This window comes from Peromyscus californicus, unplaced genomic scaffold, assembly GCF_007827085.1.
Source record: "Peromyscus californicus insignis strain IS unplaced genomic scaffold, ASM782708v3 Scaffold_6__1_contigs__length_162567912, whole genome shotgun sequence".
Classification (NCBI taxonomy): Eukaryota; Metazoa; Chordata; class Mammalia; order Rodentia; family Cricetidae; genus Peromyscus; species Peromyscus californicus.
This window is the reverse complement of record NW_026294584.1, coordinates 87,470,786-87,497,572: the sequence shown is the minus strand read 5'-3', so window position 1 is coordinate 87,497,572 and position 26,787 is coordinate 87,470,786. Positions and strand designations below refer to the sequence as shown.

The 26,787-nt window shown below is 50.0% G+C and overlaps 1 protein-coding gene across 1 annotated transcript in view; it reads left to right on the top strand.

Annotated features, from left to right (window-relative positions):
• Atoh8 (atonal bHLH transcription factor 8) overlaps positions 1 to 6,684 on the top strand; it is a 33,606-nt gene extending 26,922 nt beyond the window's left edge. Inside the window, exon 3 of the mRNA XM_052719028.1 lies at positions 5,751 to 6,684. Within this exon, the coding sequence (XP_052574988.1) occupies positions 5,751 to 5,756 (6 nt within the window). The 3' untranslated portion in view covers positions 5,757 to 6,684. The remainder of the gene's footprint in view (positions 1 to 5,750) is intronic.
• Positions 6,685 to 26,787: the final 20,103 nt, after the last annotated feature.

Sequence of the window (26,787 nt, the reverse complement as noted above, 5' to 3'; positions counted from 1 at the left end):
AAAAAAAAAAAAAAAAAGACAAGCATCTGCAGGCCAAAGCCAGGGTCTGCCAAGCTCTGCTGTTCCCGAGAAGCGCGATGTGAGGCAAGAGCAGTAACCAACCTGGTGGGGGAGGGATGTCTCTAAGGAGACACTGTGCCCCCCCCTTTATCTGTCAGACTGTTTGAACACTGAGCCCCAAGAAATTGGAATTTCCCCAGAGACTGCGGGTGTGTACACACGTATGGGGTGTCTGTGAGGTCAGGCCCACTTGGGAAGACTGAGGAGTGGGGCTTTCCCACTTGACTGAGCTCTGTCCACCCAGCTCTTCCCGTCCCCGAGCCTGGTGTTGTAAAGTCCCCAACCCCGGGGGGTGTGGTGGGGGGTGGTGGCTGCTGTGAGTGAGCCGCAGGACTGGAGGCAGCTGGGAAGCTGCAGCCGCTGTGCCCTACAGCCTCGCCTGGACCAGCCCTGCCCTTCCAGGGCTCCAGACCAAGAAAGACAGACAGACTGACAGACCTAGAGAGACAAACACAGAAGAGGCCAAGAAAGAGTTGGCTCAGGGAGACGCAGGCAGAGCTCCGAGAAACAGACCGGCAGCCTGAGAGAAGGCGTCTGTGTGGCATGGCAGTCCGCTGCAGGCCCTGGGGGCTCCTTGTAGGCTATGGGCCGAGCTTTGGGTGTGCCAGCCTCTCCTGTCGCCAGCCAGGAGAGGGAAAAGGCTGAAGCCTTGTCTCCCAGGAAGAGATTTCACACAGTTCTGACAGCTTGTCAGACCACTTCTCAGGGCGAGTCTGGAGCTGAGGTGGCGATGATGGGCTGGGCCACGTCTTAACAGAGCTGCTCTGTTACACCTCACTCCTCTCTATTTAATAGATTTGGGGGTCACTGGAACTCTTTTCTTAGTTCCTCTTCCCTGCCTGGCTACATTTACCAGGTCTCTCTCTTCTTCACGGCTACGGTCTGTTTAATTGGCCCAATGAAGGCAGATGGCAGAAGTTAACTTGTTAGGATTGCCAGGGCCCAGGCTCTGTCTACAACAGTTCCAGCAACAGGGCGATTAGACAGGCCTCTGTTTATTCATCTGCTGAATGGACGCAGTAACATCCATTTCCCAAGGGTTGTCTTTGTCCGTGTGAGCAAGAGAATGCAACGAGGTTCCCAGCATATGACCACTTTTCTAAAAAGATGGTACTGAGCCCCAGTGCCTCACTTCCCTGCGAGGCCATGGGAAGATCACAATGCCTAGGACAGTGCCCCTTGGGAGTTAGTGGAGGGGTGGGTGGGGCGAGCAGCCTCCACTAACAGTAATCTAGAAAAGATGGAGAAAGATGGAGGGGACTGGGAAGTCAAGTGGAGTTGGGAGTAACAGCTCATTCTTTCCAGGTGGGAGCTGGTGGGCACGAGAGGGTGGACTTGAGCAGACACTGAATGTTCTCTACAGGGTAGTGTCAGCAAAAACACAAGCCATAGTCCCCCCTGGAGTCTGCAAGTCCGTGGGTAGGATATTTCCATCAGTCTCCAGAGCCCATAGTCAATGAGTGCCGGCCCAGGTTGCCCGGGACTCAGCTCTAACTTTGACACATCAGCACCGTGAGGGGTCTTCCGGGCCACCGGCTCTCAACTCCCAACATTGGTTTAACGGCGGTTGCTTCTTACTGCTAGAAAAGTCTGGAAAGTCCACCTCTATACCATCCCTTGGCGTAGAGGTCTGTCCTGAATCATTGGCTTCAGCAGAGGAAAGACTTGGCTCGCTGGATCCAGTACTCTGGATCCAGGGGCCTGGGACCTGGGGGGTCACAGACACTAACCTGGAATCCAGGACAATGTCTTTCTCTTTGGGGGACAGCCCCGGGGAGTACAGGGGACCGGGCAGGGTTGACAGCTCTTCTGTGAGGAGACAGGAAGCAGGGCAGGGCCTCCAGCTCAGTGCCTGTCCCCAAGCTGCTTTGTGACAGCAACTCGGTACAACTGGTAGAGTGAACAGATTCTCCCCAGCCTGGCTCTCCTGGCTCACAAAGGCTTTGCCTATGGCTTGGATGCCTTTAGGCTCCCAGGAGCTCTGAGGATCCTCCCAGCCAAGACAGAGCGGGGACCACAGATTCCTATCATGTCCCTGTCCTCAGTAAACGGCAGCTACCTGCAACTTCTCCCGAATTCTCTGCCTGCCTCGTGGTGTCCATGTCAGGTGGGACAGCAGCGGCTAGAGATGGGTGGACTCTTGCCTGTTTCCAGTTCCCTGAGAAATTTGGAGACCAGAAGCCTATGGCTCAGAACTGATCTGCAGTTCCCGGCTCAGATGTGAACACAGACCTGGGCCGTGAGGTGGCTCGGCAGCTGTTGGCCTCTGACTTCTGTGCAGGCACGCACACACCCACGCGCCCTAAAGATAGAGGAAATGGGGAGGGGCCGGGGAGCTGCTTCAGCAGTCCCAGGTGAGATGCCTCCAAGCCTGAGGACCTGAGGTGCCCTCCAGGAGGAAGGAGAGAACCAACTCCTGCACGCTGTCTTCTGGCTGCCACGTGAGCCCTGTGGCATGTGCATCTACACACACACACACACACACACACACACACATGCCATTTTTTAAGTGGAAACCTACACTTAGTTGCAGAGCTTAGCTGACCTGCCCAGGCCCCGGAGCTGACTTCACTGTCCCAGCAGCAGCAGATGTGGAAGGGTCAAGGATGGCAGCAGTGTGCTTCTTGTAGAATTCTTCCATCTCCCCACTTTTCTATTGCATTGTAGATTTCTAAAGGTGCTTGAAATTTGCCTGTTCTTTTTAGGACATAATAATTAAAAAAAAAAAAAACCCTCCAGATTTGAAACTCACTGGGTATTTTTTCCCACGTGTGGAAGATTGTATCCAAATGGCTTAAATGTGGAAAAAATGCATAATTTGAAAATGGTGAAGTAGGTAAAGTGGACTTTGTAGCTGAGCAATGAATTTTTAAAACTTAGGAGGGAGATGGAGACTGGAGAGGTGGCTAAGTGGCTAAGAGCACTGGTTACTCTCACAGAGGACCTGGGTTTGGTTCTCAGCCCCCACGTGGTGACTCACACAGTCCATAGCGCCAGTTCCAGGCGATCCAGTGCCGCCTCTGGCCGCTGTGAGCACCAGGCCCACATGTGGTGCACACACATGCATGCAGGCAAAACATTCACACAATAGTAAATTACTCTGTGTGTGTGTGTGTGTGTGTGTGTGTGTGTGTGTGTGTGTGTGGCAGTGGCACCTATGTGGAGGTCAGAGGACAACCTGTGAAAGCCAGTTTTCTCCTGTCAACACTTAGTTTCTGGGAGTGGACTCAGGTTGGTCATCAGGCTTGGTGGCAGGCACCTTCTCTCTTGGTGCCATCTCACTGGCCTGAAATCAATGTTCGATGTCCACAAAGTGACTCGGTGACCCTGCATAACCCAGGTGATCAAGAGAGGAAAAGCGAAGGACTTCAGGTCAGAGACACACAGTAGCAGAGAGGGAAGGAGAAGCCAATTGAGGTGACCGGTGAGCTGGCTGAGGTTGCTCTAGCTTAGGGAAAAAAAATTCCCCAAAGGACAGTCGTAGCTGCACAAATGCTCCATGTTCCAGCTGAGAATGGAGGATGATCCTGTGGTACGAGAGAACTGCGATACCCCGGAGGCTGCGGCTGAGAGGAGTTGTGCTTATTCTGTGTTTGCAGAGATGGTGCTGGCAGCTGGAGTTGGGCTGGGACCTGGGCGACCTCAGTGAACAGAGCTGCCCACAGGCCGCCACGGGGGTCAGCTGATGTCCTGACCCCCACACACCATGAATAGACAGGGGTAGCGTCTGTTTGTGATGATCTCATCCATCGGCCATACAGACCGGATCGCATCAATGAGACCAGGCATGCCGGAAAAGCCAGAAGCAACAGTATGCAACTGTGTATGCTCCCTTGCCCTCTGCCACAGCTGATTGGTCCAGAGGAAGAAATCAACTGAAGACTGAAGCTAGCCCAGTCGTCTTCCTTTGCTGGTCTAGGGTAGGATGCTCAGAGCTGGGCTTCTGTCGTCAACTCAGTCTGAGAGCTAGCAGGGCTTGTAGCTGGAGCCGGGCTGCCCTGGCCACCTTTGCAGTGTGGCTAGAAGAATGGTTCCAGCCCTCCACTCCGTCTCCAGACCACAGTCAAGCTGCATGAGAAGGGGCTCCAGGCTCAGTTCATGGCAGGACCCGCCCAGGCAGCCAGTGCTGGGACGACGTGGCTATAAACCATGCTGTGGACCACAGACCCAGTGCCATCCCCATGGGTTTCCTTTCCGCTTCTTAATCCTTCTCCTCAGACTCAGTAACAAAAAGCAGATCTCTGTTGGGGCCAGCCATGCACAGTGAGCCGGGAGAATGCAAGCCTGGGATTTACCACATCAAAATCCTGCCCGTCTCTCACTTTTCCTTTCTCTTTGCTGTCCACCGTTAGCTGGACAGCTTTCCTCCCCCATGGCCTGGCTCACTCATCCTCCTTGGACCCTGCATCCAGCCTGGCTCCAAACTCTTATTTTGGACCACATCTTGGCTGTGTTCCTACCAACGTCCTGGGGCCTCCAAGGCAAGACGTACAAGGGTCTGTGGTTAGCAGCTCTCCAGCCTCATGGTTTGGCTCCTTCCTGCTTGCTCTCCAAAGCCAGGCTTCAGTAGGAGCAGCTTCTGTTGGTAGGAGAAACAGGGCTGATCTGGGTTCAAATCCTGGCACTGCCGGTGTGTGGCACTCACTCCATGCTCTGCGTGGCTCACCCTTGACTCAGGATGTGAGGAGGATCCTGACATGTCAGTGGTACCTGACGGATGGTTTGCTTTAACATCGGCGTGAGCTGCTTGTTCAGGAGTCTTGCAGAACAGGGAGCTGCACCAAGGTGTCCGAGTAGTTTTCCCTTGTTCTGGGTAGATTCTTGGAACCCTCATGTGCCTCTGCACACACACACACACACACACACACACACACACACACACACACACACACACACGCTGATGCCCAGTGTGTCCTTGGCTTGTCCTTTTCTTCTGCCCCTCATGGAAGCTTGGGACTTAGAGATGGCCTGACCCATAACTCATGGTTCTCAAGACTGTCCCGGGTTCCTCAGGGAAGGTGGCATAGCACAGTAGGACTCGGGTCCTTGTGTGTCTCCACCTCATGACGTTTAGAATCACAGAACTCTGCTGATTTGTTTTCTGGGTTAGGATTCTATGGATCCATTCTCATTTCCACTTAGAAAAAAAGGGGGGAGGCGAATTCTTGATGTCCTTCATCTGTCATATGAGCCATCTGTCAGAGGTAGAGACCTCGAACTGGAGAAGTGACTGTCAGGTCACCTGGGTGGCGGCTGACGGGCCTCAGGACTTGCGGCATGCTCTTGTCTGAACAGGGTGGGGAGATGGTAAGAGTCCTGGACAGACACCCATTTCCTTGGGAACCAGGGAAGGCCCACCGTTCACCCATTCCAGCACCCTATAGTATCAGGATTGACTCTGATGTCCCTCAAAAGTGTGAATCTGGGGTTCATGATGTCAGTGCCAGGTGTCCCTGAGCTTAAAAGGGCTTGGACTTCCTCAGTGTAGCAGTTCATGGAGGTGGAGAGAAGGGGGCAGTGTGTGCTTTGGGGACAGCTAGTCTTGGGTCCAAATCTTTAAACCCATCCTACCCAGGCAGTGTTTCAGTTAATGGCTCCAGAATGTTCTGTGAGTGTCAGCATCCCGCTTGAGGGTAAACAGGGGATGTTGCTGATAATTTCTTTCTTTTCTTTCTTTTTTTTTATTTCAGGAGTGACCTGCCACAGGCTAGACCACGGACACTGCTGTGGGTCTCTTCCCAGTTGGGCCTGAGGAGAAAGACAGCCAGCCTCATTCCCTGTCTTCTCCAAGATGCCACCAGATACTCAGCCCACTTAACTGGCTCTCAGGGTCACCCAGGACCAGGGCAAGGGCAGCCTGCCTCCCTCTCAGCGGTCTCCTGCTGTCCTGCAGCCTTCCAGGGTTACTTCAGATTTTGCCTTGTGACTGGTGGGGCAGACTATTGCCAAAGATTCTACAGAGATTGTCCGAGGAAAGTACAGGATGAAGCCCCAACAGCGCAAACCACACCATTGCTGCCCGACCAAGTCCACCTCAAGCCAAAGACGGATTAGCACTTCTGCCAGGAACTCATGCAAGGAGCAGACATTCGGTGACCTTCAGAAGCACGTAACCCTCTGGGCCAGTGCTCTGTGTGTGCTGGACCCCGAGCTGGCTGGGTGCAAGACGGGCTTTCTAGGGCCGTGGCAGGCAGGCTGTGGAAGGTGGGGTCTGAGATCCTTGTCTCTTCCCGTTAGCCATCCAGGCCTCTGACGCCATGCCTGATACTCTTTGGGTCCCGACTCCTTCTTGGACTCCAGGCCTCCTGAGCAGAGAGGAAAGGGGTCGAGTGAAGAAGCAGTATCGTCCCCTACCCCACCCAGGACATGCCCCAAGACAGCCTGTCCCAGGGTCTTTGCTCCCAGAGCCTACCCCGCCAGGTGCTCACCCGCCGCCAGGCTCAGGCTAGCACACAAGACAGCAGCAACCCTGCTGTAGGTCAGCTACCTTTGGACTTAGGAAGGGACCAGGGGAATGGGCCAGTATGTGGGGGGAGGGGGCACGTTCAAAGCCAACGCCTGCTCCATGTGCTACAGAGGCCGAAGCTGTTCACATCTGTGTGCAACCATCTGCTTCAAATTGAAGTAAAAGCTGCAACATAAAAAAAAAAAAAGCACTGGTGTGTGTTGAGTGAACTCTGGGGGTGAGCAGGACATTGGGCAGTTATTAGCTGGGGCTTGGGAAGGAGGGGTGGGGAGTCCTTCAGAGTCAGTGTTGGTGAGGGACCCCCAGCAGGGCCTTGAGCTAGGCTATGCTCAGCAGGGCTGGCCAGGTCTTGTGAGACGCCTTCTTCATCCTTCCCTGAGCCCCCACCACGAGTTTTGTGAGATCCGGATTACTATTAATGTCATTTTCCAAATGAGGAAAGCAAGGCCCCAGGAGACAGGGCCAGTCATCAACAGAGACGGTCCTTGAATCGGGATGGCCTGGCTCCAAGCTCTGTGCTCTCAAGTCTTTTCCAGGCCAGCACAACACTTTTGGGTGGCCTTGTTCCTTTCCTTTGTGGGTCATTTTAGGATAGAGACCGGACGGGGAAGCGGATACACTAAGGAGAAGGTAAGGGTTGTCGGGTGTTAGGGACTGGATGTGGGGAGTGTGATGTGAGGCTTTCCGGGGACTGTAGTGTGCCCGACACAGTTTTCTCAGTTTCACTCTGTACCACACTCACCTCCATGTCCAGGGACCAGCCAGTGACAGAGCCATGGCGAGAGCCTTGCTGGTGGCTGGAAGAGAGCACAGTCCGAGCACTTGCCTCTGGCCCTGGGCAGGGACAGGGTACAACTGCTTAGGTTGGGACAGGCCTACCAGGCTTGGAGAGATGACTCTGTGGTGAAGAGCACTTGATCTTGCAGAGGACCCAAGTTAGGCTCCCTGTGCCCACCCCGGGCAGCTCACAGCAGCCTGTAACTTCCACTCTGAGGGATCTAAAGTCTCTGCGGGCACCATACTCACATGCACATACCCACACATAGACACATCATTAGAAAGAAAATAAATCTTTAAAAGGAGAAGAAACCAGAGAGCAGGCACACTGCAGACTCTTCCAACATCTCTGAAATCTGTAGCTTCTACCCAGCTTATTACAACCCTCATCCTGGCTGGGGTGCCGAGTCCCATCCCAAGACCATCGGTCCTTTCTCAAGTCCCTGTTTCCTTTTCTGTGGTTTCCCACGGAACAAGGTTCTTTCCTGGAGCCCTGTGCTTGCGACAGTGGAGAGAGTTCCTTTTAGTTCTAACCCTGAGCACCGTCTGCTGCCGGGCCTCCGGCTCCCCTGGGAATTCTAGTTCTCTTGAGCCAGACCCTGGGGCTGATGGAGACATCGGACTCATTCAGCGGCAATGACCTGGGTGCATGCCTGTCTATCCTGGGGCACAATTTTCCTTTCACATACAAATAAAAACATCACCCCACCCTGTGTCCCAGGGAAGCAGGCACAGCCCACTGACATCCCAGATCCCTGACAGTTCTCAGGGGACTGACATCCCAAGGTCTCTCTGCCTTTGGTCTCTTGGGTCAGCTCCCTGTGGCCCTTGCTTCAGCTACCTCTCCTGGCCAATTCCTTCTCTACCCCGTGTCCCTGAAACAGAGCCCATACAAGGCAACAGTGTGGAGAGCTGTTCATTTTTGCTGTTTGTGATAAAGTTTACAACATTTACAAATCACAAGGAGCAGGGCATTGCCTTGACTTCCCCATTTATGGAGCTCTTCTCGTATTTCCAGTAGTTGTAATTCCCCCTGACGCTGCATTTCTGGGCTGTGACTCACTCTAAGGTTGTCCTACAGCTGCGGCCGAAGTCTGGTCTTTTTATTCTCATGTCCCAGACTCAAAACCACAGACCTATAACGTTTGGTGACCAGTGGATGGGCCATGAGGCAGGAGGGTAGCTAGCATGGCTAGTCCCCTGCCTCAGCCGAGTAAGGACCTTGGTCTTGTCTCCAGGAGGATTGAGGTTCCCCCTGGACCAGCCACATTCCCACTCCCAGGTACGCTGTACCGAAGACTTGTTCAGATGCAGCAGATGGGCCACAGAGGGAAAGAAGGGCAGGGCAAAGATGCCTTCTCCCCAACATGCAAGAGCAGTCAAGCCCGTGCCCTAAGCCATCTTGAAAGTCATCTGGCCCACAGACAGCATGCTTTCATCCTCTGGGGTTGCATTTCCGTCTTACACCAGAAGTTCTCAGAAAACGCCCCTCTTACATATACATACAGGCATGTAATATGCACCACATACACTTTGTGTTTGTATGTGTGTGTGTACACGTGTGCCTGAGTATGTGTATATGCATATGCGTGTGTGTGTGTATATGTATGTGTGCATGTATGTATGTGTACACAGTATATGTGCACATGTCTCTGCAGGTATGTGGGGAAGCCTGAGGAGAGTGTTGCACGTTCTCCTTTACCTGTATCTGTATCTCCTACGTCACTGTCCACCGTGTTTCTTTGATGCAGGGTCTCCCACTGAACCTGGAACTTTCAGCCCCAGTGTCTTTCCTGTCTCTGCTCCACTCAGTGCTGGGGTTCAAGGCAGGCCAGTCCATGCCCAGAATTTTTATGTGGGTGCTGGGGTCCAAGCTCCAGTCCTTGTGTTTACAGAACAAGCCATCCTAACCACTAAGCTATCTCTCCACCCTGACACGTACTTTTTTTAAAGAAATAATAAAGAACTACAGGTCTGGGAATGAGCTCAGTTGGTGGAGCGCTTGCCTAGCATGCATGAAACCTGGGGTTCGACCCCCAGCACCATGTAACACTCGTGAAGCAGCCCCTGCTTGTAATCCCAGCCCTCCAGAGGAGGAGCAAGAGCATCAGAAGTTCAAGGTCATCCTGGGCTGTGTCAGAGACAAGCCTGGACCACTTGTACACGAGATGCATCCAGTCCTTAGGTGGAGATATCTCCATGCTTCCTTTTGAACACTTGGAATAACTGGTCCTTGTTTTTTTTGTTGTTTTTTTTTTTTGTTTTGTTTGTTTGTTTGAAGTCAGAGCATGGGTTTCACAAAGTGCCTGTTCAAGGTGTGAGAAAATGCTTAGGAAGCCAGATACAGTAATTTGACAAGCAGTACTAAGATGACTTAGATGAGGCCTTTTAAAACTATGGGGCTTAATGATCAAATCCACTGGGATCGCAGTACAGTGCACCCCCTTCATAAAGGCTCTGAAAAGTGGAGACCCTTAGACTTTGTGAACTGAGCAGCTCTCAAGCTTGTTTAAGCGGATAGTCTTTCCACAAACAAATTCTCTTGTGAGGCCGGGGATGCTGCTCAGGGGTAGAGTGCTTGCCTGGTACCCATGTCGTCAGTGCTGAGGATGCTGCTCAGGGGTAGAGTGCTTGCCTGGTACCCATGTCTTCAGTGCTGAGAATGCTGCTCAGCGATAGAGTCCTTGCCTGACGCACATGTCTTCAGGTCCCACGGGACACGTGGTACTGCTGGTTCTGGCAACCTCAGCTCTGGTGTGATCCTTCCTTGGCTTGGGGGACAAGACCTAGGAGCCAAAGTTGGTCAGGAGATGGCAGCCCGCGCACCGACCCCTCACGAAGCTTCATGGGTTCCAGTACTACAGCTGTCTTGATGACCATCTCTGCTTGCACCTCTCCCGTTAATTCCTTCGTGGAAGCAGACACAAAGACTAATGGCTTAAGAGTCCTTGGCAGACACCATGGCCCTCTGGCAAGTGAGAAGACACCCAGAACAGCCTCCAGTGACATGAGACCAACCAAGGTTCTCCTGGGAACCCAAGGGCCTGGCTTCAACCTCATGGTGACCCTCTTGAGCACAAGCAGACAGTGGCCTTATGACTTCTGGGGTCCCCTCTGGCTAATGACGTCCCACCCATGTCTTTCAATGTCTTTTTCTTGTTTTGGACTCAGATGAAAACTCCCCACATAACTGCTAACCCATGGAGTCTGAGGGCCACCTGCTCTCATTAGGCAACCCCTGACTCTGCTCCCAGGAGATTAGCATGCATGAAAGAGAGAGGGAGGGAGAGAGGAAGAGAGGGAGGCAAGGAGAGAACGGACACTATCCAGAGACGTTAAAACAGAAAAGAATAGAACCTCTAGAGGAATCAATCACAAATGCTCATCCAGGCCAGCAAACGGCTCAGCATGGGAAGTCACCCACCGCCGAGTCTGACCCCTGAGTTGCACATGGTGAAGGAGAGAAGAATATCTTTTTTAAAAAGTTCCTTTCTCCAGAACTTGGGAGGCAGAGGCAGGCAGATCTCTGTGAGTTTGAGGACAGCCTGGTCTACAGAGTGAGTTCTAGGACAGCCAGCGCTACACAGAGAAACTCTGTCTTGAAAAAAAAAAGTCCCTCTCTCAAATGAATATAAAAAATTTAAAAGATGTGATCAGCCGGGTGGCAGTGGCACACGCCTTTAATCCCAGCACTTGGGAGGCAGAGCCAGGCAGATCTCTGTGAGTTCGAGGCCAGCCTGGTCGACAGAGTGAGATCCAGGACAGACACCAAAACTACACAGAGAAACCCTGTCTCGAAAAACAAACAAACACACAAAAAAAGAATGTGATCATTCTATTTGAATGAAGGTCACCTCCCCAGACCCTAGACCTCAAACTCCATACCCTGTGGGCTTTCCTGGACTCTCTCCTTTTCCTTTATAGCACAGTGACTTGTGTGGCGACCCCTGGCTCATCCAGGCAGACTGGGCAGGAAGAAATACACCTGGCTTACCTCCCCAGGACAGGACACAGGGCATGGGCGGGGTCAGTGACTGACAGGTAAGTCACCTCCTGCCCTCTGCCATGGTGCAGGGCTGAGCAGTGAGCCCACAGGGTCCTGCCTACCTCACCCCTGGCCTTGGGTGCCCTACAGAGCCTGGTGGTGTTTCATTGCAGGGAGCAGAGGATGAAGTAAACTGTGTTCTAGGCATGAGATGAAGAAGGCTCTGGAAACTGGCTCAACACCCTGAAGAGAAACAGGAAGTACGGTGCTTCTCCAGCCCAAAGCTGTTGAGAGGGCGAGATGGCGGCCGGAGTGTGTGTGTGTGTGTGTGTGTGTGTGTGTGTGTGTGTGTGTGTGTGTGTGTGACTTCCCAGGGCCAGAGACTGATCTCCAGACCTACCTTCTCACACAGCTCTACCTCCTTTTGCTGCCTGGGCTGGCCTGTTCTCATCGTGGTCCTTCCCCTCCACAGGTGCTCACTCTCCTCAGGCCCAGGCCCTTCTCTTTCTCCTCGTTCGTCCATCTGGAACCATTTTACCTGCTCTGGGTCCTGCTTCCCCCTCCTAGTCTGATCCCCTAAGAGTGTCGGTGTTGGTGGCTGCAGGTTGTCATGGGTGTCTGTGGCCTGCTGCGGCTCCCAGCCCTCCTCTGTTTGGGTGACCCTGGGCAAATTAGTCTCTCTCTGAGCCCCAGTTTCTCCCTCGGGAAACAGGATGATAAAGTCTCGATCCATAATTCTGTCTCACTAGATAGCATCTGCCGACTCCCCAGCAGTTAAAATGCAAGCGGCCCCCACTCTGAGTCCACAGTGTTGCGCCTGCCCTGTAGGGCACCCCCACAGGGGGAAGGAAGAAGCATTTTGCTCTGTCTGCTTTTCCACTCAACACTGGCCTCATCTGGCCTGGCCTCTCCCTGGCCCCTCCCAGGGCCATGTCCTTCCTCTGGCCCAACCCTTAAGTCAGGGGGACTGTCTTCCTCTTCCAAGCCCCAGCCCTATTCCCAAGAGTCAGCGCTTGAACTAGTCGCCTGGCTGCTTCCTCTGGGCCAGGGCCTCTGTCGGTGAGCACTGCTTTGCTGTGGAAGAGACCTGACTAACGAAGGGACCTGCTTTGTCCTGGCCCTGGGTGAGAGGCCTCTGGAACACGAGGAAGGACACAGGGCATCCCATTGTTGTAGAGAAACAGCTGCCTGTGTGCAGCTGCTCCGGGCTCTGTCACCTGCTGCCCTCTCGCTCTCAGGGTCCTTCGGCTTCCCTCCTTGAGGGGAGACCACAGTGCCCACCCACAGTGATGGAAGTCCTCCTCCCGACCTGGTGCCTCCCACCCTTTCCCCTTCAGATGGTCATTTGCCGTGTCCAGGGCACAGTCCCTAGTCCTCATCAAACGCGTCCCTCTCCAAAGCCTCCATTGACTTGGCTCCGCATCCCATCCCAGACACTGTCTCATTCTGTTCACAGCAAAGCTGAGTCTTTACGGTGATCTCCAAGGCACTGTGCCATTTGCCCCTTTCTCCCTCCTTGAACTTACCATCTGCTAACACGCCCCCCCCTCCGTGTGTGTGTGTGTGTGTGTGTGTGTGTGTGTGTGTGTGTGTGTGTATCAGGCTGGCCCTGAACTCCATATATATCCAAGGATGACCTTGAATTTCTGATTCTCTTGTCTCTACCTGCCAAGTGCTGGGATTGCAGGCCTTCTCCACTACACCTGTTTTATATGGTGCTGGGAATCTGACATAGGTCTTTATGCATGCTAGGCAAGTGCTGAGCTCCGGCCTCCACTACGGTTTTTTTTTTTTTTTTTTTTGACACGTCAGACTCAGTATGCCTCTAAGATTTTGCATTAGTTATTCTTATTGCTTGGGATGCTCTATGCTGGTGAGTTTTATGTCAGTTCAACACAGGCTAACGTCATCTGGGAAGAGGGACTCCCAATGGAGAAAATGCCTCCATCAGACTGTCCTATAGGCAAGGCTGTAGTGCATTTTCTTGATTGATTATTGATGTGGGAGAGCCCTCACTGTGAACAATGCCACTCCTGGGCTGGTGGTCCTGGGTGCTAAAAGAGAGCGGGCTGAGCAAGCCATGGGGAGCAAGTCAGTAAGCAGCACTCCTCCATGTCTTCTGCATCAGCTCCTGCCTCCAGGTTCCTGCCCTTCCCTCAACTATGGAGTATTGTAGCTAGAGTTTTCCTGCCTTGCCCACAGTCAGGACAAATCTTTGTCACCCGCCAGTCCCACAGCCTCTGAGACCCAACCAAGTAAACACAAGAGACTTATATTGCTTACAAACTGTATGGCCGTGGCAGGCTTCTTGCTAACTGTTCTTATATCTTAAATTAATCCATTTCTATAAATCTATACCTGGCTCGTGGCTTACCGGCATCTTCACATGCTGCTAGTCATGGCGGCGGCTGGCAGTGTCTCTGACTCAGCCTTCCACTTCCCAGAATTCTTCTCCTCCTTGTCCCGCCTATACTTCCTCCTGCCTGGCTAATGGCCAATCAGTGTTTTATTTACTAACCAATCAGAGCAACACATTTGCCACATCCCAGAACATCCCACAGCAGAGTATGACCTGAGAATTGTAATGAATAAATTATGGTCATTGGTGTTTCATCACAGCAATAGAAACTCTAATCAGGACAACCTCAAATGTCCCCATGGCTAGTTCCCTCATCTTCTATTCTTCAATTGAATGCTATTTGTGATGTTGTCTTGTCAATCAGATGGAATTTAGAATCACATGGAAGACACACCTCTCGGTGTGGCTCTGGGAGCATTTTTAGAGACAGTTAACTAAGGAGGAAGACTCACCTTGAGTGTGGGTGGCATCGTCCCCTGGGCTGGGATGCTGTGAATAAAAAGGAGAAAGTAGGTTGAGCACCAGCATCCATAGCTCTGATTGCTGAGTGTGAACTCGGTGTGACCAGCTGCCTCACACCTCTGCCTCCATGCTTTCATCATCAAGATGGATTGTCCTCTCAAATAACGGCCCCCAAATAAACCTTCCTTTCTTGTCCTCGTTAGCTTTCTGTTGCTGTGGTAAACACCATGACCCAAAGCAACTTGGGGAGGAAATGGTTTATTTCATATTAGAAGTTACAGTTCATCACGGAGGGGAGCCAGGACAGGAGTCTGGAGGGGAGACCTCTGAGAAACCCTGGCTTGCTTCAGTTCCACAATCAACGTTCTTCCTTACACAGCCTCGCCCCGCCTATCTGTTGGACTGGGCTTTCCTACAACATTAGCAGTCAAGAAAATGCCCCACAGGCCAGTCAGAAGAGGTAGTTCTCTAGTTGAGGTTCCTTCTTTCCTGGTGACCCTAGATTTGTGTCAAGTTGATGCTGAAGCTAGAACTGTGACCCTTTCTGGGATTAAAGGCGTGCGCCGCCACCACAGCCCCCCCACCCCCGTGTTTTAAAGAATTATTTATTTATTATGTATACAGAAGAGGGTGCCAAATCTCATTACAGATGGCTGTGAGCCACAATGTGGTGCTGGGAATTGAACTCAGGACCTCTGGACGAGTAGTCAGTGCTCTTAACCTCTGAGCCATCTCTCTAGCCCCCCTTTCTTAAGTTGCTTTTGTCATAGCAACAAGAAAAGTAACTAACACGTGGGGCTTCCAGGAGGCCTCCCTCACTCACTTAAGTCCCAACCTGCATCCACTCCATGACTGACCAATGTTTCCTCCTAGCAGGTAAGCTTGTCAGGAGTCAGGGTTTAGGCTTATTTTGTTCACTGCTGTATTCCTGGTATCCAAATGGTGGGTGGCCCATAGTGGCTGATTAACAAATATCCATTGAATAAATGAGTGGGTGATTCAGTTAAGGTCCTGTGTCTTCATGTTCTGGGGTTTTTAACTGGAAGTGGGTGGGTCTGTGATTGTTCTTACAGAACATGCTAAATGTTCATCAACAACCCCAGATGACTTTCCCAAGAGGTTATAGCCATTTGTGCCCATTCCCTTGCCTGGCTTAGACCTTATCACACTTGAATTTTTGCCAGTCTTCCAGGGAAGGCGGGGTGGGAGCTGGGGGGGAGGCATCTCATTGTTTTACCTCTCATTTTTCTGAGTAATAGAGGAGAACATTCTCTCATGTTTATTGAGCACTTCAGCCTCTGTTTCTGCTGATGGCCCTGAGCATAGTGTTTGCCCACTCTTTTGAAGGGGAGGGCTGACTTTAAAATGGGATTACAGATAATTTTGACCCTTCAGGAAAGTTCCAGAGCTGTTTCTCTAGTAGGAGAACCCTCCTGGTTTTCTACTTGCTGACAAGCTGTGGAGTCCCTAGTAGACTTCAGAATGAAAGGTGTTTTCAAGTTTTTAGAATAAGTTTTACTCATTTTAAACTTTTTTTTTTTTTTTTTGACAAGCTCTCACAAAGCTCGGGTTGTTCTTGAACTTACCGTATAGCCAAGGATGATTTTGGACTCTCAACTTCTGCCTCTATCTCCTGAGTACCAGGGCTACAGGTATATGCCATCATGCCTGGTTTATGGGGTGCTAGTGATCAAACCCAGGACTTCATGCATGCTGGATAAACACTCTACCAAATGAGCTCCTTACCCAACTTCTAAAGTGTATTTTTTTCTTTTATTAGTTCTCTATAATGAGATTGTGTTACTTTAAAAAAAATCACATTAAGAAACAATCGTAGGAAAGTCCTGTACTGCCATGCCAAGTGGAAAAAGCATTTACAATTAGGAGGTACCTTTTGATTACAGCCGCATGAAAACGCTCCTGTGTATAGAAAGTCTAGAGGTGGGTCAGCCAAACGAGAAGGGTGGGGTTGTGGATGACTTCTTCTTACTCTGGGGGCCTCCGGGCGGGGAGGAGCAGATGAAGGTGAGCCACCAGTAGAAAAGAAAGAGCTCCAGAAGTCGTGGACTTGGCTCTCACATCATCCTCCCATACCCTTGCAGACATCACTAACCAATCACTTTCTTTCTATTTTTATTTTATTTTTATATTTTTGGTGGGGGAACTGAGTCTCTCCTATCCCAGGCTGACATTGAACTTGTATATAGCCAAAGATAACCTTGAACTCCTGATCTGTCTTGACCGTGTGAGTACTGAGTTTAGCACTTTATTTGGTACTTGGAATCCATATATAGTAGGTAAATACTCAACTGAATAAGCCACACCCCCTAACTCCTAAATTCTTTGTCATTCCTTCCTGAGTGGGAGAGCATGGTCAGCATCTGCATTAGATTTCATTGCTGAGGCTGAGAGCACTTTCTGAAATCCTTCTTCCCCTCCAGACCTTATGGATCCTTAGCACTGGATGCGTAGACCCTATCTTATCTTTTATACAGACTATGACCCTTGATGCTTAGATTAAGCCTTTCCTGGCCCCAGTCCATGCCTTTGGCACCACACTAGGCTCACTCTGCTTTCAAATTTCACTTTATCTTTTATGTATATGTGATGGGTGGTTTGCCTCCAGAGGCCAAAGATGTCATTAGATCCCCTGGAGCTGGAGTTACAGGTGGTTATGAGCCACCTGTTGTGGGTGCTAGAGACCAAACTCCAGTTCTCTGGAAGATCAGCAAGTGCTCTTAACCTCTGAGCCATCTCTCTAGCTCCCAGCTGTAATTTCATGCTTTGCTACCCTGTCTGCTGGCTTAGCCTGTCTAACCAGGCCCTGGCCCTGGCCTTCCTACCTCCCTTGCACTTGGTGTGCCTCAGAGCCAACAGGTTCATAGTCATAGAAATGAATATAAGACAGTTATCTATTGCATGGTGTAAGCCTAGCTAAAAATCAGTTGCTGTAAGAGAAAAATGAGACATGATTGTAGTTTCTGCCAAAGAAGAAGAAGAAGAAGATGATGATGATGATGATGATGAAGAAGAAGAAGAAGAAGAAGAAGAAGAAGAAGAAGAAGAAGAAGAAGAAGAAGAAGAAGAAGAATACAGTTGTGCTGTGAGGGTGGGAGAAAAGGGAAGGTGGAAGAAGAGAATGTAGCTTACCTTCTATGAGATCGTCTTAGTCACTGTTCTAGTTGTGTAAAGACACCACAACCAAGGCAACTAGTAAAAGGAAGCGTTTAATTGGGGGCTTCCTTACAGGTTCAGAGGGTGAGCCCATGACCATCATGGTGGGGGAGTATGGCGGCAGGCAGGCAGGCATGGCACTGGAGCAGTAGCTAAGAGCTCACATCTGATCCACTAAGGACCAAAGGTTCAAATATATGAGCCTATGGGGGCTGTCCTCATTCAAATAACCACAGAGATACAAACCTATTTTTGACCCCTGATATTCTTTGGTGTTGCTCACAGAGAATGGTTGATGAGAAATGCAGTTGAATAACAACATGATTTTGACAGCTTACAGTCACCTGGAAAGAGCCATTTGCCAAGTCATGGAATCCATGAAGCAGTCCTATTGACTGGCCTTTGAGCAAGGGATTGAGGTCTTTGGCCTGAGTCAGCCACTTTAGAAGCAAACCTCATACCCAGTCAAGCCCTCCAAAGGCTGTCATCCTGTATGACACCTTGTCCACAGCTTTCAAATTTCTGACCAACAGAAACAGAGTTAACAAGTACTTATTATTCTTAAGTAGGACATTTTGCTATTATTTAATAGAATAAGACAACTGCTGTGTGTTCTGAAAGGGCTAGGTTGACCATTCCTTCCCTTTTGCCCTCTGGATAGATGGTGGATATGTAGCTTGTCATCTTACTGGTGAGGACAATATGCTGGGGATGGAAGAGCAACAACATGGATGGGGTCTGGGCCCTTGATAGCATCATAGAGCAGAGCAGAATAATAGCTCAGATTTCTGTATAAAAAAATAAGTAAACATCTATCTTAATTAAGCCAGCACTTCAAAACCAATGCTGAGCTTCTCTCATGTGCTACAGATGAGTTTCATGTGTGTGAAGCTATAACCTCTGTCCTAGGCTAGTTGTCTACACAGAAGCAGCCTATTATAGATTATTTTTTGTCTGTGTTTGTGTCTATCCCAAATTCATGGGTTAAAACCTAAGTGATGTGATTAGATGATGAGAGAAGAGCTTTCATGAATGAGATTTAGTGTATTTCTAGGGGGCTGAAGAGGCCAGATGTCCCCTCTTTCACCATCTGAAGACACAGCAATAAGATGCCATCCATGAATTAAAAAGCAAGCCCTCATCAGTCTCCAACTCTGCTGATAACAATGATGCATTGTCTATTTCCTCCTCCTCCTCTTTTCCTTCCCTCCCTCCATCCTGTCTTCTTCTTCCTCTTCCTGTACTTCCTGCTTCTCATCCTCTTCTTCTTTTACTCCTCCTCCTGACACTACTTGTGTTATTTTATTCTTGCAATGCTTGCAATTGAACCCAGGGATTCCCACATGCTAACCAAGTACTCTACCCATGTACTACATCCTCAAATTTCAATGGGACACCTCAGCCTCCAGGACTATCAGAAGTAAACTTCTATCATGAAGCTGTTTGTTGGTTTGTTTTTAAGCAATAGACTAAGACACAGCTGTGTTCTTTTACCCCAGTGTCTTAGTTAGCATTTCTGTTGATGAGATGAAACACTATGACCAAAGCAACTTGGGGAGGAATGGGTCCATTTCATCTGACAGTTTGTAGTCATCAGGGAAGGGACTCAAGGCAGGAGCTGAAGCTGAGGCTGTGGAGGACAGCTGCTTCCTGGCTTGCTCGCTCAGGAAACAAGCCCACTGTGAGCAGTGCCATCCCCTAACTGGGTGGTCCTGGATGGTAAGAAAGAAGGCTGAGAAAGCCATGGGGAGCAAGCCAGCAAGCAGGGATCTTCCACGACTTCAACTTCAGATCCTGCCTCTAAGTTCCTGTCTTGAGTTCCTGCCCTGACTTCCCTCAGTGATGGACTATTTGTTACACCATTAAGGAGTGGTTCCAGAGATGGCATGACTTACAGTGATCTGGGCCGCCCACATAAATTACAAATCAAGAAGACACCCTACTGACTTGCCTACAGGCCAGTCCTATGAAGGAGTTTTCTCAATCAAGATTCCTTCTTCCCACGTGACCTTAGCTTGTGTTGAGTTGACATAAAAACTAGCCAGCACACCCAGTGAACTTCACAACTGCTGTCACCATCTCTGTGTGCTGTAATGGGAATAAAATTTTGGAAGCTTTGGGTTTCTCTCAGAACCTGAGAAACATCCTCCAAAGCGAGTTGTCGCTTAGTACAGTTGATGTGTGCCAGTGGATTTTCATCAAGAGCTGATGTTTCCTAATCATTCTGCAAATGGGCATTTTCACAAACGCTCATTTATCCTGGTAAGGCTTTATTTTTCCAACTTGACACAAGCTAGAGCATCTTGGTTACTGTTCTATTGCTGTGAGGAGACACCATGACCAAGGCAACTCTTCTAAAAGATTTGGGCCTTGTTTATACTTTCAGAGGGTTGGAGCATGGTCATCATTGTGGGAAGCAGACAGGCATGCCACCAGAGCAGTAGCTGGGAGCTTTACATCCTGAATCACAGGCAGCACGTGGGGGGAGGGGGGACTTCGTGTGGGCTTTTGAAACCTCAAAGGGACACACCTCCTCCAACAAGGCCATAACTCCTAATTCTTTCCAAATAGTTCCATTACCTGTGGACCAAGCATTCAAATATATGAGACTGTGGTATCCATTATCATTCAAACAACCAACTTGAGTTATCTGGGAGGCAAAACCCTAATTGAGAAACTGCCTCCATCATATTAGCCTATGGGCAAGTCTGTAGGACATTTTCCTGACTAATGATTTATGGGGGCGGGGAGCCCACTGTGAGCAGTGCCATCCCCTAAGCAGGTGGTCCTGGATGGTATAAGAAAGAAGACTGAGGGGGGCTGGAGAGATGGCTCAGAGGTTAAGAGCACTGGCTGTTCTTCCAGAGGTCCTGAGTTCAATTCCCAGCAACCACATGGTGGCTCACAACCATCTGTAATGAGATCTGGTGCCCTCTTCTGGCCTGCAGACATACATGCAGGCAAAACACTGTATACATAATTAAGGAAAGAAAGAAAGGAAGAAAGAAAGAAAGAGAGAGAGAGAGAGAGAGAGAGAGAGAGAGAGAGAGAGAGAGAGAGAGAGAAAGAAAGAAAGAAAGAAAGAAAGAAAGAAAGAAAGAAAGAGAGAAAGAAAGAGAGAAAGAAAGAAGGCTGAGCAAACCATGGGGAGCAAGCCAGGAATAAGCGATCCTCCACAGTTTCAGATCCTGCCTCTAGGTTCCTGCCCTGAGTTCCTGCCCTGACTTCCCTTAGTGATGGGCTATAAAACAAACAAACAGGGGCTGGGGAGATGGCTCAGTGGTTAAGAGCACTGGCCGCTCTTCCAGAGGACCTGGGTTCAATTCCCAGCTCCCACATGGCAGCTCACAACTGTCTATAACTGCTATTCCAGGGGATCTGACACCACAACACAGACATACATGCAGACAAAACACCAATGTGCATAAAATACAAACAAATTGTTTAAACAAACAAACAAAATAAACCCTTTCCTCCCAGTTATCTTAGTCATGGTCTTTCTCACAGCAATAGGACACAAACAGGAACACTTTCAGTGGGTCGAATGCAAACGGCCCCCGTAGGCTCATCTGTTTGAATTCTTGGTCCCCAGTTGGTGGAACTGTTTGGGAAGGATTAGGAGGTGTCTTAGTTAGGGTTTCTATTGCTGCAACAAAACACAGTGATCAAGAAGTAAGTTGGGGAGGGAAGGGTTTATACTTCAGCATTGCTGTTCATCACCAAAGGAAGTCAGGACAGGAACTCACACAGGGCAGGAACCTGGAGGCAGGAGCTGATGCAGAGGCCATGGAGGGGTGCTGTTATTGGCTTGCTCCTCATGGCTTGCTCATTTTGCTTTCTCATAGAACCCAGGACCACCAGCCCACGGATGGCACCACCCACAGTGGGTTGGGCCCTCCCCCATTGATCACTAACTAAGAAAATGCCTTCCAGCTGGATCTCATGAAGACATTTTCCAGTTGAAGCTCCTTCCTCTCTGCTGACTCTGGTTTGTGTCAAGATGACATAAAACCAGCCAGGACAGGAGGTGTGGCCTTGTCGAAGGAGGTGTGGTACTGGGGGTGGCCTTGGGGTTTCAAAAGCCCACCCCATTCTCACTTAGCTCTCCCTCTCGGCCTCCTGCTTGTGGATCAGATGTAAGCGCTCAGCTACGGCTCCAGCACCATGCCTGCCTGCATGCCTGCTACCATGTTCTCTGCCATAACAGTCATGGACTCTAAACTTCTAGAGCCATGAGCCCCCACATTAAATGCTTTATTTTATAGGTTGCCTTAGTCATGGTGTTTTGTCATAGCTGTAGAAAAGTAAGAGAGCACTCATGAGACCTGGAATTGCCTTCCCTCTTTCCCAAATCCCATTTTCTGGGTCCTCTATGTGTGTTCTGTCTGATATCTGCAATGTCCAGCAGGATGTTCCAGTCTTCAGTCTAGTGTTAGGATGGGAACCCCTGGGCTAGGCAGTACTTGCCACTTAGGGAAGTGGATTTTGACTGGTGGCCAGTCTGGGTGCCTGGTGGCATTACTCCCTCTGGTGATCCCAGTGAGAACACAAGGGACCCAAGCCAGCTTGCATTGTGTCGGGGAGACATAGGAGGCATCACCCTGTGCTCCTGACACCCATTGCCAACCCAGAGACAAGTCCAATTGTTGAATGAGACCTGATTTCCCTGCTCATTCCTCTTCCCCTCCTCTCTGCCAACACACACATAAATACATGCATATAAATACAGTTCTGAAGATGGAAAATGATAAGCAAAAGACCCTGTCGAAAAGGGTCAAAGACAAATGTATGCAGAGAATTGCTAAGGGCTAGCTATACCATGGCACTCAGGAGGATCCCACAGTTTGAAGTCAGGCTGAGATACACAGTGAGTTCCAGGCCAGCCAAGACTACATAGTGAGAACATTCTAAAAAACTCTCTTTCTTCCCCCCGTCTCTCTCTCCTTTTCACATACACACACACATACATGCACACACACACAGAATATGAGGTGGACAGGAATATATATATATATATATATATATATATATATATATATATATATATATATATATATGGTAAAACCAAGATACTCTTGGGATTTTACCAACGTCCATTTCCTAGTTTTGGTACCGTGGTATACTGGTTACTTTTGTTTATCTATCTATCTATCTATCTATCTATCTATCATCTATCTATCATTTATCATCTATCATTTATCTATCATCTATCTATCTTTCTGTCTATCAATCATCTATCTATTTATCTATCATCTATCTACGATCTATCTATCTATGATCTATCTATCTATGATCTATCTATCATCTATCTGTGATCTATATATCTATGATCTATCTATCTATCTATCTATCTATCTATCTATCTATCTATCATCTCTCTATATCCATTGTCATCTTGACAAAGGTCAATTCATCTGAGAAGAGGGAGTTTCACTTGAGAAAATGCCTCTTTCAGACTGCCTGTACGCAAGTCTGTCGGGGCATTTTCTTGACTAATGATTGATGTGGGAGGGTCCAGCCTGAGGTAGGCAGTGCCACCCTAGGCAGGTGGTCCTGGGTGATAAAAGAAGTAAACTGCACAAGGCATGAGGAGCAGATCAGTAAGTAGCGTTCCTCGGCCTCCACTTCAGTTCCTGCCTTGTGTTCTTGCCCTGACTTCCCTGACTCAGTGATGGACTATGAGTGGGAACCGGGAGCCAAATAAATCCTTTCCTCTCCAAGTTGTTTTTGGTCATGGTCTTCCTCACAGCAGTAGAAGGAAAAGCAGGGCACATGGCAATGAGGAACCTGAGGGCAGCTGGGTGAAGAGTGCTTGGGACTCCTTGTCCCTTGTACTTTTCTATGAATTTCTAAGTATTTCAAAATAAGGCAACAACAACAAAACTCCCCCCAGCTCCTCCAAAGAAGTATGCCCTGAGGACCATTTCGTGAACAGGCATCCATATATAGAGGCGTCACATCAGTCCTACAAGATGCTTCTGTGATGGTTGTCTCCAGAAGCGAGCTGAGGGGCCACTCTGCACACAGTGAGGGATTTTGCCTGTTCACAGCTTCCTACCAGGGAGTCTTGGGGTCAGGAAGTTAGAAGTCTGGTTTGACTAAGGAAGGCTAGAAAAGTCCTGTGAGGTCATGTTGCTGATTAGATCAGCGGCTTCACCCCAGCCTGGGGACAGCCCTAGTAGCAAATATGTCAGATCCAATGTCCACAGATGCAGGTTTCCCGGCAGTGGGGTTCCGATGGACTGAAATGTGTCACTTGAAATCACTGTTTAGGTCAGATTCAGCTCCAGCCCTTACACATTTGCACACATGCACACATGCTTGGTTTTCAGGGCCTCTGCACTTGAAGGGAGAGGAGCAGAATGCTGGGGAGGCCCAGGGCCTGCCTCACCTGAGCTGGGTACAGAGGCTAGAGTGCTCATTGTGAGTGGCCCTGGAAGATATGGGGCCAGTCCCCTGAGGGTGGTGCACTCAGAGCTCCCACACTGACCCCTACACACTCAGGAAGTGTCTAGTCCTCCTTCCTCCATCAGAGCTGGCACACCTTGCCTGCAGCCCTGGCTTATGTCAAGGGTGGCTGGGAGACACAACCCACTACTGCCACCAAGGGCCTGAATGCTGCTGCCCCCCAGGGAGTGGGATCTGTGCTAAGTTAAAGTGAGGCCTTGACTGAACCACAGAAAAGAATTTCAAGATTCAGAGTGAATCAGTTAGTGTGTTTATTAAGTAGAGTTAAGAGGCAATACTTTAAGCATTGACGAGGGGGAAGAGGAGAGCAGGAGAGAGGAAGAGAGAGAGAGAGAGAGAGAGAGAGAGAGAGAGAGAGAGAGAGAGAGAGAGAGAGAGAGAGAATATGAATATATGAATGGCCATTAGGAAAAGTAAGTCCACACCTAAGATTTTGGGGTAGGTTTTCTAGAGAATGGCACATTACTGCATCAGTACAGTGACATTGTGTGCGACTGTGTTTTCTAGAGGACGGCACACTACTGCATCAGTACAGTGACATTATGTATGACTCTGTGGTTTTCTAAATTGTGCTGTTTGAAGGATGTAATTTACCACAAGCCTTAAAGATTAAGCAAAGTTTAAAACTTTAGTAAATTTAAGATGGGTGTGGTGGCTTATGCCCCCTGTAATCTCAACACTTGGGAGGTGGAGGCGGGAAAATCAGGAGCTCAAGGTCACCCTCAATTACTCGGAGAGTTCTGAGCCAGCTTGGGGAGCTCAAGTCTCTGCCTCGCCCTGATCTCATTCTCTACCACCGCCACCACTTTAAAGAACGAAGTTTAAAAAGTGAACCGGTTCACTTACTAGGGGATTGCCTTTTGTGAATGAGTTTTGAGGTGATTTTATGAGGCACGTTTAGATTTAGAGATGAGAGAAGAACGCAGATCCAGTCAGCTGGATGGCCACAGGCCTCTGAGTGTTCACCGTTTGTGTCTTCAACACTGTTGTTTGCCCCGGGTTCAGGAAGACGAGCCCAACCTCACCTGTCAGTTTTGGCGTTATCAATGGGTGTTGCAGTTTCTGGACTCAGCCAGCAGGCATGGCCCACTGGATCCCAGGGTGAGGGACTCTTCCTTTCCCGAGACGTCCATTCTTTTCTGCGTTTCCTTCCTGCCTCACGCATCCATGTGCTGGAGCTAGAGCTGCAGCGATAGTAGACAGGCTCACGCACCCTTGGACTTCACAGAGGAGAGAAGCTCATCTCAGAGAGGGTGAGGGAGCTGTGCAGACTCACACAGCTCAAGGACAAGGTGTTTTCACGATGGGGGTGGGGTGCTTAAAAGTCAGAGACCAGAAGTGCCCTTACACCCACCTCTCGAGACACCAGGTCTATCCTCCCAGCCACAAGGAAGCTTCCCTCTCCAGCCCCCACCGCCGCCGCGGTCCTAATGAACATGGGAAAGCTTCCCGGGCTCTGGGGGAAGAAAGGGGTCACGCAATTACGCCTTCTCCTCTCCCCATGAGTGCACCCCAGCCCCTGAGGTTTGCTCAAAGGCAGATCAGCCAGCTCCTGGCAGGCTGGGCCATTTGTGTGTGGGCGCTTCAGAGTCCCCTCCCCGCCTGCGTCCCCCTGCCCCCGGCAGCTGGCGCCTTTCTCCATGCTTCCATCCCCCCAGCAGCTTCCCGCCCGCCACCCGCCCCTCCTTGCATGGTCCTCCCACCCCACTCCAGGCGCCCTGGTCCCTGTGTGGGCTTTGACTCAGCGCCGGGAGCCTGGCTTAGGCAAACCACGCCGCACTGGACGCCGTTCAAGCTTTTACAGGCCCTCAAATTGGGGCTGGAGCCGGAGAGGAAATACTAAAATCCTGTGTACACAACTTCTGTCTGTGCGTGGCCCGGGTTCCAGGAGAATCCAGGGACACATTTGCGCTCTGTGTAAGGGCTCCTTCCCCCATCCCAGTTTTTTAACAGGAGAGCCAGGACTCCTGGATGTGGGTGAGGGGAGGGTCAGCAGAGCTGACGAGACAGAGACAGCAGATTGCGGTGGGGAGCACTGATGCCCACGTGTCCTGTTCCAAACCTCCAGAGTGACCAGCCAGAGACCTGCATAGCCCAGGCCCGGTCCCCAGTGGGTCTTTGGAACCTTGGAGGTAAATAAACCACTCATCACCTTGGCCCTTTGTGACTGTGGCAAGGGCCACAGTCTATAAGCCCTTGCTTATCTGTAACACTGGGGCAAAATGGTAAGCCAAATATTTATGTTTGTTCCCATAGATTGGTAAGGCTCTCAACCTTGGCCACAGAAGCTTCTGCCCTGGGTGGAGATTAATACGGAGCCTTAGAACTGGTGAGTACTGAGACTAAGTGACTTCTGAGGACTCGGTCCTAAATAGGACGGTCAAATCAACCTCCTCCCCCAAGGCTCCGAGGACATGACAGAAGAGAGGGAGGAAAGACTGTGGGAGTCTGAAGCTGGGGAGGACAGCTGTGAAATACGCAGGCTCCTGGACAGGACACTCTGTTGCATTCGGGAACTCCCTGGGGTTGGGTTGGGGTCACCCGCACAAGACCAAGCCAACAAGATCAGTCGGTATTCCAGCAGACAGCACTAAACGGACTTTGTGGGTTACAAAAAACTAATAATAATAAACTGAAAAATTGAGAAGGCATGAGGATAGGATGCAGGGGTTGGGGGTGGGCATGATCAAGATACATTTTATACATGTGCGAAATTGTCGAAGAATAAATAAAAAGTTTTTAAAATGGCAAGCTACTTGGGGGTCGCCTGTGAAGGCTTGAGATGACGGAGGTAGGGAAATCGCTGGAGTCTGGGTGTGACGAGTGTTCACTAAATGGCAGTGTTATTATTTATATGAAACTGACCCTTAGGAGCCAGTAGGGTGTACTGAGTGTGTGCTAAAAGCTGCCTATAGTTCAGTTAATCCTTACAACAGCCCAGTGTTAATCCTTAAACACCAATATAAGAAAACCAGGACCCCTGGGAACGAATGACTCACCCAAGGCCACCCAACTGCTGGGCAATGAACCGAACAA